The sequence below is a fragment of the Zonotrichia albicollis genome, chromosome 23 (assembly GCF_047830755.1).
Source record: "Zonotrichia albicollis isolate bZonAlb1 chromosome 23, bZonAlb1.hap1, whole genome shotgun sequence".
Lineage (NCBI taxonomy): Eukaryota > Metazoa > Chordata > Aves > Passeriformes > Passerellidae > Zonotrichia > Zonotrichia albicollis.
In genome coordinates, this window is record NC_133841.1 from 1,816,851 (window position 1) to 1,829,138 (window position 12,288).

A 12,288-nucleotide genomic window follows, 5' to 3' on the forward strand; every position below is an offset into this window, starting at 1 on the left:
GAAAGCTGCCACATATTTCAGCTGCAATTGCTTACAAGCAAATGAAATTTCTTCATGATTTATTTGGTAATGCTGTGACTGGTTTGATAGCCACCCTCATCTAATTCTAGATAAATGGTGGAGGGTAGTGCCCCTGGGACACATTAACAATGCATCTGCAGTCCATAGAATATTTTTAGTTTAATTGCCATACTTTTACTTTCAAACCAGCTGAAATCTATTTCAGTGAGTGGCCAACAAGAACTGGGCAACAGTTCCCTTAGAGGCACCCATCCCCAAATTTGCCTATGAGACTGATTTACATTTAGGAAATCAAAAATTCTTGAATTAGCAATGAAAAAAAAATAGCTATATGTAAAAGCAAGCACTTATGAAAGGGCAGAAATAAATGATACCATTTTAGGACCCTGATCTTCAATTACATAACTGCAGAGTTTTATCTAACAACTTCCCTACCTCCATGTGACCTGAATCTGTCCCATTATTATGTACATCTGCTTTAAATTATTCTGGATACACTTGAGCTGTATTTGGAAAATATCCTTGACCCTTTCTGCATATCCCCCTAATCTCAGAATTAATGGAAGATTTTTTCATTAGTCTTGTTTACATCAAGAGGAGATTTTTAAAAAATTTAACTACTAAGGGATGAAGGCGGCCCTATATGCATCTCTAAAAATGTCAATTTTTGTGCTGCTGCACCTCCAATCCTGGGGTCAGTTTTGGGGAAGACACTGAGGGGCTGGAGCAGGGAAGGGAACAGAGCTGGGAAGGGTCTGGAGCCCCAGGAGCAGCTGAGGGAGATGGAAAGGGCTCAGCCTGGAGAAAAGGAGGCTCAGGGGGGCCCTTGTGGAGCAAAGAAAAAAGAATGGGGGAAATTACAGGGCACTCATTAATGAACATCCATCCATCTATCTATCTATCTGGCCAATTATCATAAATACAAGCCTGGGCATCTGGAATATCTCCTGGAAGCAGGATTACACTTCAATCCCCAAAAATGTTCCTGAGCTCTTTAACAAATCAAGGACACCAGGACGGAAGCAGGAAGTTCCCCTCTGAGGGAAAGCAATGGCAATGGCGGACAGGCAGCGGCAGGCACATCCCCACGGGTGGCAAACAAAATAAAATAAACAAAATAAAACCAAAATAAAAACAGACAACTCCACAGCCTTAGCAGGTGTTGGATGGACACAGGGGGCTGGGTTTGAGCGCAGTGAAAAAGCCTGAGGGAGCAGCAGCCGGGTTCCTCCGCAGCATCCACCTCAGGCGGGGAGATGCGCCCTTCACAAAGGGGACGCGGGTTTTCCTCCAAGGCATCCCAAGAGATGGTGAAGGTCCTTTCCAGTCACATCCCGGTTCAGCAGCTGCTCTGACAAGCAAAAGCCCACCCATGGGAGGAGAAGAACTGGGAGGATAAAAGCAGTGAATCCTCCCGGCAGCGAGCGCAGGCCGGCTCGGCTGCCCCTCTGTGACCGCGCTCACAGGGGCTCCTGGATGAGGGAACAGGTGAGGGTCTGACTCCATGTTTCAGAAGGCTTGATTTATTATTTTATGATATATATTACATTAAAACTAGACTAAAAGAATAGAAGAAAAGGTTTCATCAGGAGGCTAGCTAAGAATAGAAAGGAATGATAACAAAAGCTTCTGTCTCAGACAGAGAGTCTGAGCCAGCTGACTGCGATTGGCTATTAATTAGAAACAACCAACATGAGACCAATCACAGATGCACCTGTTGCATTCCACAGCAGCAGATAATCATTGTTTACATTTTGTTCTTGAGGCTCTCAGCTTTTCAGGAGGAAAAATCCTAAGGAAAGGATTTTTCACAAAAGTTGTCTGCGCCATCCCTCCTCCATGCCAAGAGCCGAGCCCAGCGCCCACTGCCCAATTCTCACAACATCTCTGCTCTTTTAAAGAGAAAACACCTCAGGTAAAGAGTAGCCAGCTGCATCCTTCTCCCTCCTCCTCCTCTTCCCAGCCACATCTTTTGTTCTCTGAAGTATCCGTAGTTATTGTCTCTTAGCAACAAATGGGACAAAATTTCACGAGAGAAAGGGAAAAAAATAAAAATCCTAACCTCCACCAGCATGCTGCATCACAACCACCCAAATAATCTATTTAATTCCAGTAACTCTCTTTCAAAACCTCTCACATTCCTTCCTCTGATTTTTCACGTCATTTATTTCTATCAGGTGATAGAAACCTGACAAGAATTTTGAAAACCATGCTCCCTTTGTGGTAAGGCCAACACTGGCCAACCAACAGGGGCACAAAGAAACTTGCATGAGACTTTCAGAAATATATATATAGATATATAACAGTATTTTTCATCGTTTTCTTGGGGAGAAGAGTCTGTAGAAGAGGATTTTGACAAACACCTTTCCTTCTTCCAAGGCAGCTTTGCCAGGTCAAAACACAACAAGCATTAAAATGAACCAAATGTTAAGTAAGGCAAATGACACCTTACTGTCACCTTTGACCACTGTTAAGTGGGAGGTCACCAGCAAGAGACAAGAAAGCACAAAGACCTTGCCCTTACCTGATCTGATCTATTAGCATACTCCCAGGATAAATTTATTAAAAGCAAATCTGACTAAATTATGGTCTTTGCATTTATGACGCTGACAACAATCCTGAAAACCTACCATTACACACCTGAATAAGACTTCAAAAGTTCTGTTTGGATGTAATAACTGCTACAGAAATAGAATAATTTACTGTTGCCAGCTTTTAAAATAAGTCAGACTGAACAGGGCTTAAAGCTGGTCTAGGGGAAGGGTCCCTGCCCTTGGGTAGAATGGTCCCTTCCAGTCCAACCCAGTCTGTTATTCTCTGATTCATTTGGGGGCTAAATTCTAACAGAACCAATGTCTAGGGCTGCTGCTAATTGTGTATCTTCAATGATTGGAGAAGGACTACTGTCCATGTGGATGAGATCAATTTAAAATTTGTTCTTTTTCTAAAACATAAATATATTTATGAAAATCTTACCACACTCAAATAAAATAAAATCACCCACCCTGTCCTCGCAATGCCCTGAAGTTACACAGATCAGGAGCTGTAATTTCATCTGTAAAATGTAGGTGGGGAAACAGCACTGAAGTTCCTGCAGGGGGCAGATACAGGTGACAGACGTGCAGGTAACTGCACAAAACACCTCAGCTCCTCTTGCCAGGCAAGACAGATGCCCAGGATAGATGGGAATAGTGCAGGGAGCTGAGGAATGCCACCCCTGCCAGCAGCCAGGATGGAGAGAGCAGCAGGGACCTGCTCCAAGTGCTGCCCATATGTGGTGGGACAGGGCTTCCCCACAGGGATGGGGTTCCCCATGGGAACATATGGAGGAGCCAGTGGGGATTTCACTCTGAGAAACAAAACCAGCAGGCACAGGAGTCGGGGACGAAGGCTGCTACAGTCTCAGTCCAAACACAAGGATTTTGGAGCCTGCAGTAAGTTCCAGGGCACTGGAGGAATCTGAAGCCAGCTTGGTACAACCAGGGCGGCGCTTTCAAGCTGGCAGCTGGCCAAAAATGGTCGTGTTTGGACTCAAGGTAATTATTTTCAAGCGATTTGGAGTTAAATAATTAGTGACATAAAACGTCAAAAAATTCTGTTTAATGAGGTGGAAAATCTACCGTGGTACAGGAGGTTATGCACAAGTTGATCTCCTTTCTTCGGGGTCCAAGGGCAGCTGTGCTGCCCTGGAGAACAGAGCAGATGGGACAGGGGGAATGCTGACGACCGAAGCCAATTTCACCAGGGGAACAGCAGTCACGCTAGATAAGAATAAAGAAGTTCTTGTTCTGCAACCCTGGGGAGGGTGAGGAAGTCACAGCAACTGGCAAGGGAGCACAAGTCACGGTGTGGCTTTCAGAGCACTGCATATTTTCACTTATGGGCAGCTCTCCATAGCATCGCTGAAATTCAAGGACTTTCATCCGCAGGCACCGGGACATGGGAGCCAGGCTTATAAAAGAACAGAGCAGCCTCCTAAAAATGTAATCGTCCCTTCTTCTGTCGTTACAGCTAACAATAATGGTAAAATGGATACTGAGGGGGTTGCCTCCATAAAGAGGTGAAACAAAATTAACAGCACCTCAAAACACTGTAGGAAAAAAAGAAGTAGAAATACTGACCATTTCATCTTTCTTTCCCCTCTCCTCCAGCTACAATTTTATGACAAAAACAGGCTGAATGGAGCTTGGAGCAACCTGTCCTAGAAGGTGTCCCTGCCCATGTCAGAGGGTGAGACTGGATATCTTTAAGGGGCCACCCAACCCAAACCATGCTGGGATTCAAGAACATCAGTGCCCCTGTTGTCAAAAAATAATATGCTAGAAGAGGACACTCCCCAGCCAGAGTCACTCCATCAGTGAGAAATCTGCCCCCCACCTGCTCAGATATAGGAAAAAAAGGTTTTACATTGATCCTCACAGGCCCAACACCGACAGTTTCAAAACCATCAGGGCTGGTTTGCTTATGTACATATTTATTCGCTGGCAGAAAGCTATAAATATTCAAAAAGCCAAAGTATTAGCACAAAAATGTGACTGTTTCCCAACAGAGCAGTTGAAAGCAAGCACTGCAGCTTGCTGAGGCAAAATAACTCCTTAAATTCCCTGGGATCTGTCCGGATGGGCAGCCAGAGGTGCTGGGCTGCTGCTACTGAAGGATCCAAAGCAAAACACACCTCAGGAGCCATCTAGGTTACATCTGTGAAAGCAGCCACAACACTTTAAAGTTGGGCGGTTCATCACAAAAAGCAGATTTTGGATCACTTACAGCCTTTTCCCCTCTTTTTTCCCTTTTTTTCTCCTCCAGGTAGATTGAACCCAAACCCTGTAAGGGTTGGGTATTAATAGATTACACCAGGAAGCTTCAAGAAAAGCATGTTGTCTCCAGTTATTTAACAGTTAAAACATTTGGGAATAATCTATGGGATTCATATTATTTTCACTTCTTGAACAACCCTGCTTTGGTAAGATTCAAAAAACCCTGAACTCAGGACCCGGCCACTATTCTCCAAATTGCAGCTTTCAGCTCAAGCAAACTCGATGACACCTAATGGCAACTGGTCTGTGGCCAATCCCAAAAGGATTCACACCCAGAACTCCAGAATTCCAGAATTCCAGACCAGAACAGTGGGGCTTGTTTTGTAATACACGAGTTTATTCTGAAACTGGTTGCATCTCTTGATCTAGCAGAAGGAACCAACAGCATCCTCCCAGGAACAGCATGAGAAAAGTCAATTGCTTCCATGGCAACCAATGTGCCAAATTATGGCTCTTCTGCAATTAGGGCTGCTCACAATGATTTCCCATTCCCTTCAGGTCAGTGGGCTTGACAGTGCCGGGACAACCACAAGATCCAACAGTAAAACCATTTGTCAGATCACGGTTGGTTTGGTTATTTCCTCTCCTTCCCCCTCCCAGTTCATCACTGTTCAATATGACAGAGGCTGGACCAGAATCCTGCTGGCTAAATTTGTTTGGGGTTTTGTAGGATTTTTTTGGCTCAGTGCCTGTATTCTCACAATGAAAAATCAGAGAGTACTGCTGGTTCCCCACATTCCCTCTTAAAGGGCTTTTTCTAAGACCTGAGAAGCATTTTGCTGTGTTTAGGAGAAGCACGTGGATAATGTAGAATGAAAAATCCACATTTTACGTGATAAAAGGAGAGAAGCAGCAGCAAGCAGATGCCAAGCTCAACGATTCTTTAACCAAAGGAAGAGAAAAAGGAGGGATGAGATGAACACAACAAGTGCTGCTGCCATGGCAAATCACTCCCCTCCCTGTCTGTGGCAGGAGCACCGCAGTGATTCCTGACTCAATCAGCGATGGAAACAGACGCCTGCCAGCCTAATGTGCAACGAGCAAACCAGACACTCAAGATCTGTGTCCCAAAATTTCTGAAGAAGGAGTTAATCAAATTAAAAGATAATGTCATAACAGACTTAGCCTTTGGAACACAACGCCAAGGTAATAAATTACACAAAACAACTGCAAAAGGCCATTACCTGAAAGCACCATCCATCTCCAACAGATTTTCTGAGCACTTAGAAGTCAAAACATGTTTTAGCTGCCACAGAAAACAAAAAGCAGCTCAAAGAAAGATGTCCTTGTGAGCACAATTAAGAACCAAGAAGGCAGGACAGTTCACCACGCAAGCAGCGTCTCTTGGCAGGAGTGAGGTGTGATAAAGTGGGGGAAAACCCCTACACATGGAACTGAGTCACCAGAATCACTGCAGAAAGGGTTTGACAGTTGAACAGCAGAGGTTTGAAGGTCAATTCCTGCTCTTCCACGTTATCCTCCTTGAAGAGCAGTGATGGATGTGAGGGCGTCAGCCCCAGAGGGCTGACAAGAGGGAAAGAAAGCACAAATGCCTCTGTTGAACAGAGTCTGCAGGATCGGAGCAGATTCAAGAGGGAAGATGGATCAGAAACCTTCCAAGACCTTCCTTATAAAGTCTCTGCTGCGTCACAGAGTGGTCTGGGCTGGAGGAGATCTTTTAGCCCTGAACATTTCCAGGGATGACAGACCTGTGCCAGGGCCTCATTACCCACACAGGGAAGGGACAGGAACTCCTTCTCCACCCGGGACACTTCCAGTCAAGCACTGAAATCTCAACAACCTCTGCAACTAAAAACATCTACAGAAACATAATCTGACTCAATGATCCTTGTGGGTCCCTTTCAACTCAGCTTATTCTGTGGTAATTCTAGTAGAAAGGGGTTTTTCAACGTCATGGAACAGCTTTTTTATTGCCATCATCTTAGTTGCAACAACTATAAAAATACGGTCCAAATTCTAAATCCATTTTAGAAGGTTTATTAATTTTAAAATATCTACATTCTTTTCTTTATACAATGAATGTAACAAAAAAAAAAAATTATACCAAGCTTAAAACTTCACTATTTGTGCTTGGTATTAGGATGTCCCTCCATGATACCACTCGGCATTGTGATCCTCTTTCTCCCTCCTCAGCACTGGAGCGTCGGGAGCACGTCACTCCCCCACACTGACTCACACTGAGGATGTCACAAGCAAATCTTCCCCCCAGCAGCACGAGGGGCACTGCAGTTGCTCAGGAAACCACCTCCCTGGAATGTGCTGAAATTTGCCTGAAGCCTTAAAATAAACATTTTGATACCGAGCAAAATTTCACCTCTCGGCATCTCAGATTGAAATCCTTGTTCCTATATCTGCAGAGTAGCTGATGCTCTCTTTTCTTTGCTATTTAGTGTTTTAAACTGCTTTCAAGTGCATAATTAATTACATTTTTTTGTCAGGGATCACATTAAAAACCACTCCACCTCCCCTCCATTGCCAGGCAGATCATCAGCCTAATTTTTTTTTCCTTCTTTCAACTCACACCGTTATTCTTGGAAACGCTCAAGGATTCAGCGCTGTGTGCTACATCTTCACAGGATGCACACGTTTTAGAAGAGGGTTAACGTGAGCCTAGCACAGAAGAAAGGAGTTGTATTTCCTTGGAAAACTGATTCCAGGCAGTGCCTGAAGATTTGCCATGATCCAGAGTAGGACTCTAAAAAACCAGGAGCTGGATGCTGTGTACCCTTTGGTTCCTGTGAGCTGACCACAACTTCCTTCCTTCCTTCCTTCCTTCTTTCTTTCTTTCTTGCTTGCTTTCTTTCTTGCTTTCTTTCTTGCTTTCTTTCTTTCTTTCTTTCTTGCTTTCTTGCTTTCTTGCTTTCTTTCTTGCTTTCTTGCTTTCTTTCTTTCTTGCTTTCTTGCTTTCTTTCTTTCTTTCTTGCTTTCTTTCTTGCTTTCTTGCTTGCTTTCTTGCTTTCTTGCTTTCTTGCTTTCTTTCTTGCTTTCTTTCTTGCTTTCTTTCTTTCTTGCTTTCTTGCTTTCTTTCTTTCTTTCTTTCTTGCTTTCTTGCTTTCTTTCTTGCTTTCTTTCTTTCTTGCTTTCTTGCTTTCTTTCTTTCTTTCTTTCTTGCTTTCTTTCTTTCTTGCTTTCTTGCTTTCTTTCTTGCTTTCTTTCTTTCTTGCTTTCTTGCTTTCTTTCTTGCTTTCTTTCTTGCTTTCTTGCTTTCTTTCTTGCTTTCTTTCTTTCTTGCTTTCTTTCTTGCTTTCTTTCTTGCTTTCTTGCTTTCTTTCTTGCTTTCTTTCTTTCTTGCTTTCTTGCTTTCTTTCTTGCTTTCTTTCTTTCTTGCTTTCTTGCTTTCTTTCTTTCTTGCTTTCTTTCTTTCTTGCTTTCTTTCTTGCTTTCTTTCTTTCTTGCTTTCTTTCTTTCTTTCTTTCTTTCTTTCTTTCTTTCTTTCTTTCTTTCTTTCTTTCTTTCTTTCTTTCCCTCTTTACACAAGGATCCTCCCCCAACCACCTACTCCTTCCAAGGTGGAGCATCTCAAGCTTGGAATCCATCCTTCCACACCAGCAAAACCTCCAGCCCTCACAATGCTGCTCCTTTCACAGAAGGATCCATAAATTTGGGCAGTTTCTTCCCTGAACAGCTTCAGAAATCCTTCCCCAATGGATTCTATCCTGCTCTCTCCCCCTGCCTGTCCCAGCTGCCAACATAAACCTGGCCACAGTCCCTGGACACGGCACACATGGAGAGAGCAGCTCCCTAATAGTTCCCTGGGGTCACATTTAAGGAAAATGAAACAAACTGAATTTCCAACCTGCAGTTTCCACCTCGACTCCAAGCCCGTGCCCTTCCCTGGCATGCTCTGTTCTGCTCTGATCTCATTTCCCTTTTCCAAGTACACCAAGATGGCACTTGGGGACACAGCCCCATGGTGGCTCTGGCAGAGCTGGGTTTGCAGCTGAACTCAACAGCTCCAAAGGGCTTTTCCAACCTTATTGGTTCCACTGTGACAGCTCCGCCATTGTCACTTTTTCCCTTCCTTAATGACACTTCGTGTTCCTTTAATGACACTTCAAGGCAGTACAAAACTCCACTTTTCCTTTCAGATCACCAAACTATCAGCAAGAGGAGGAGATCAAATAGGAGAAAAAAGAAATTAAAGAAATTGCAGATCCCCATTGTCAAAGCCCATCCCTGGGCTTGGCAGGAGTCCTGCCCTCCAAAGCTCTGCAAGAGGGGAGGCACAAGTCTGGGTGTGGGAATGTGGAATTTATGGTTTTTTAATCTTACAATGCAATGATAATTCCCCGTGGATGCAATCATAATAAGTTTATAATTATTAACAATTATAAACATGACAGTTGAAGCCGTTCAGTTAGAAAAAAGGGCTGCAGCAGCACAATTTTAATTGTAATTCATGATGAACTGAAAAAGGAGCAGCACTTTTCAAGGCAACTCTGGTCTCAAATTAGGCACTGCCAAGCACAGGAACTGTCTTTTGATTTTCTGGGACAACTTCTCTTTCAGACAATACATTCAAGAAAGCCCACATTCAAAATCTGGACAACATTCAATTAATTCCTCCAATTTTGAGCACTCTACAAGTTCATCAGCCACAGGAATAAGCAACACCCTGATTTCACAGTCATTTATTAATATGACCTTGGCGACTGCAGCTCCAGATTTCAGAGGCAGACGTCACACATTTGCACACCATTTCAACATATTAAACACTATTTTTTTCCATCCAAAGCCTACAGTGAGTACGGTTCATTACCAAGGAAAGCCAGGGGAAGAATGTGCAGAATTCAGCACAGAATCCACCAAAAACACTTGCTGCTGTTTTCAGCCTTCTCCAGAGTCTCTAGCCTTGCCCAGGTTGCCACTTGCCAGTGGAAATGATACTGAGCTGCACATTCCAGGGTTTGCTGGGGCTTGGGGGATTTAGGCAAAGCCTGCCCGAGCTGACAGACACGAACAGGGCTGAGCCACGAAGGGACATGACCCACTTTATTTATTTTTCAACCAGAGGCCTCAAGCAACATGTATGCATTTCACAGCAACTGCTACAGGATACATAAGTTAGAAGGTATTTCTTAACAAAATAAAAGTTAACACCCCAATATTCCTTGATGCAGATTACAAGGTCCCACAGTTTTGTTTTAGCTGATTTAATGATGTTTCTGAGACGTGGTTTTATTCCAGCCTCTCTGCAGACCAGCATTAAAAATTTAATTTAAAGCAAGCATGTTTATTGGCTCATTTTTATCTTCTCAAAAGCAACTCTCTAGACCTTCTAAATTATTCTGAGGGGAGAGCAGCCACATGCAAAACTGCAAGCAACAAACGTAAACGGGCAATTATCAGAAATTAACGCTTATATTCAAATTTCCAAGTCACCGAAACTTGGTTAGGGAAGGTGCCACCAACCATCCAGCCAAAGGAGCCGTATTATACATTTTAAAAATCTTTCTGCCTGTTTGCAGAGAGCCTTTGCATGCAGCTTACCAGGGCAGAATGCATCAACGTCCAGCTTCTGGGCAGAGAGGGTTGGGGAGCCAAGCTCGGACTCGGGGATTCGAGGGCTCTCAACAAACTTTGCTTTCCTCAGAGGGGCTAAAGGAGAAGGAGGGGGAGAGAAAAAGAGAGGTCATGAGTAAGGGAAATAGCAAGCAACAGATGGAAGCACTTAACTAAACGACACTGTCAGACTCATATCAGGTTACCTTTTTTTTTTTTTTTTTTTGCCAGGAAAAAAAAAAATTATCTGCATTCTTTACAAAGGAGATGGCTCTCGGTTAAACTTTCAAACTGCACAGGCTGACTTTAAAGTGTGTGAGCACTGAGGCACATTCCTGATACTCGAAAACATTTTCTTTTCTCCTTACTTTAATAAAATCTTTTATAGGAAGCAAATGAGCCTGGATCCAGCCAGCAACTGTGAAAAAGCAAAGATCATAGAGAGGTACACAGAGCCCGTCAGGTTTCAAGATATTTAACTGTAAATATCTGAACACACAAATGCTATGTTCAGCAATTGTCTCCTTGAACATAAAATTTGAATTTCAAGACAGTCTCATTGTTGGACCAAACAGGTTTGGTGCTCAACACAAAAGAGCAGAGCAAAGCTAACACAGTGCAAGCCAAAAAGAAGCACTCCACTTTTATCCTTGCAAATCCATAAAAGATCAAGAAACTTAAGAGAGGATGGGGAAAAGGTAAAAGTGTCTGTAACAAAGCATCACTGACCACTTGTGCTAGAAAAATGGGATTTTCTCCACATTTTAACAGTCTGAACTCTAAAAGACATGAAATTCTGTATAACATTTTTTGGGACTAAAATTAATAAAAGTGGTTTAGTGAAAGTCTTCAAATATATTCCAGACCAGAGAAAGAGAACTAGAGAAAAAGTTACATGCAGAGGTTGTTATATTGCATTTCCAAGTTAAACTCTCATGCCCATTACAAAGAAAGGCTAATTTCAAAAGCCCCTCAGCACTGATTCTGATGGTCAGTGGCTTCTGCCCCTCCATTTACATAATTTATCTTTATAGTTCCCTGTCTTGCAAATTAAATTTGGGATCTGCAGATGAAGATTGTGAGATTGCTCTTTTGCTTCTCCTGCAATAAAAGCTCAACAGGTAAGAGGCAGCAATAAATCTCTTGGGTTTAGGGAGATTCTGTGGTGCCAGGAAAGGCTGAGAAAGTCCAAGGGCATGACAGACAATGCACAAGCAGATCACAAACTCAGCTATACATTAGTGATACCAGATTTTTTTTTTTTAATGGAGTGTGCAAAACAGAGATACAGTCATGGTTTTTCACTATAAAGTCCCTGTGAAGCAGAAGAAAGGCAAAGAAAATTGTTTAAAGTAATAATTCTGCACTGGTCAATCCTTTAATATTTAGTTTGTAACTGCAGTTTTAATAAATATGCTTTACCAAAGTCTCAGTAACAGTTATTTCAATAATATATATTAAAAATAACCTCTCTTTTCTTTATCATTTCTGGCTGACACCAGGACCATATATCATCCCATGCACATGTGGCATTGCACACTGTGTTCTAACATACAAAACCCACAGAATTTTCAGAGTTCAAGAAATGTTAATGACCGATGGGATTGTCACTAGAAGGTTCTGCTCTAAAAAGTATTTTTGAAAAGAGGAAGGAGAATTTTAATAAACATGGAGAGGGCAATGTGATCACTGCACTACTTGCTGTGTGCACACAGGTCTGTGGAAGATGTTCTGACAGATCTGCACTGAACAGTTCACCTCCCATCTGTAAGAAAGGATTTGATTTCCCATTCCATTGGGTTTTATTTCTACATTTACTCTGGATCTCTTTTACTCCTCACTGAGGTGCCCATTGCCCCTCCAATTCCTGCCTTCTCCGCAGAACTGAGCGATGACCACAGATGTGGATCATGGATCCAACAAGCTG

At 42.8% G+C, this 12,288-nt stretch overlaps 1 protein-coding gene across 11 annotated transcripts in view; it reads right to left on the bottom strand.

The window, feature by feature from the left end:
• Positions 1–12,288, bottom strand: part of TANC2 (tetratricopeptide repeat, ankyrin repeat and coiled-coil containing 2) — a 151,229-nt gene that overhangs the window by 74,836 nt on the left and 64,105 nt on the right. For all 11 annotated transcript variants that reach the window (XM_074557737.1, XM_074557742.1, XM_074557740.1 and 8 more), the window contains one exon: positions 10,350–10,457. In XM_074557737.1, coding sequence (XP_074413838.1) covers positions 10,350–10,457 — 108 coding nt within the window. The remainder of the gene's footprint in view (positions 1–10,349; positions 10,458–12,288) is intronic.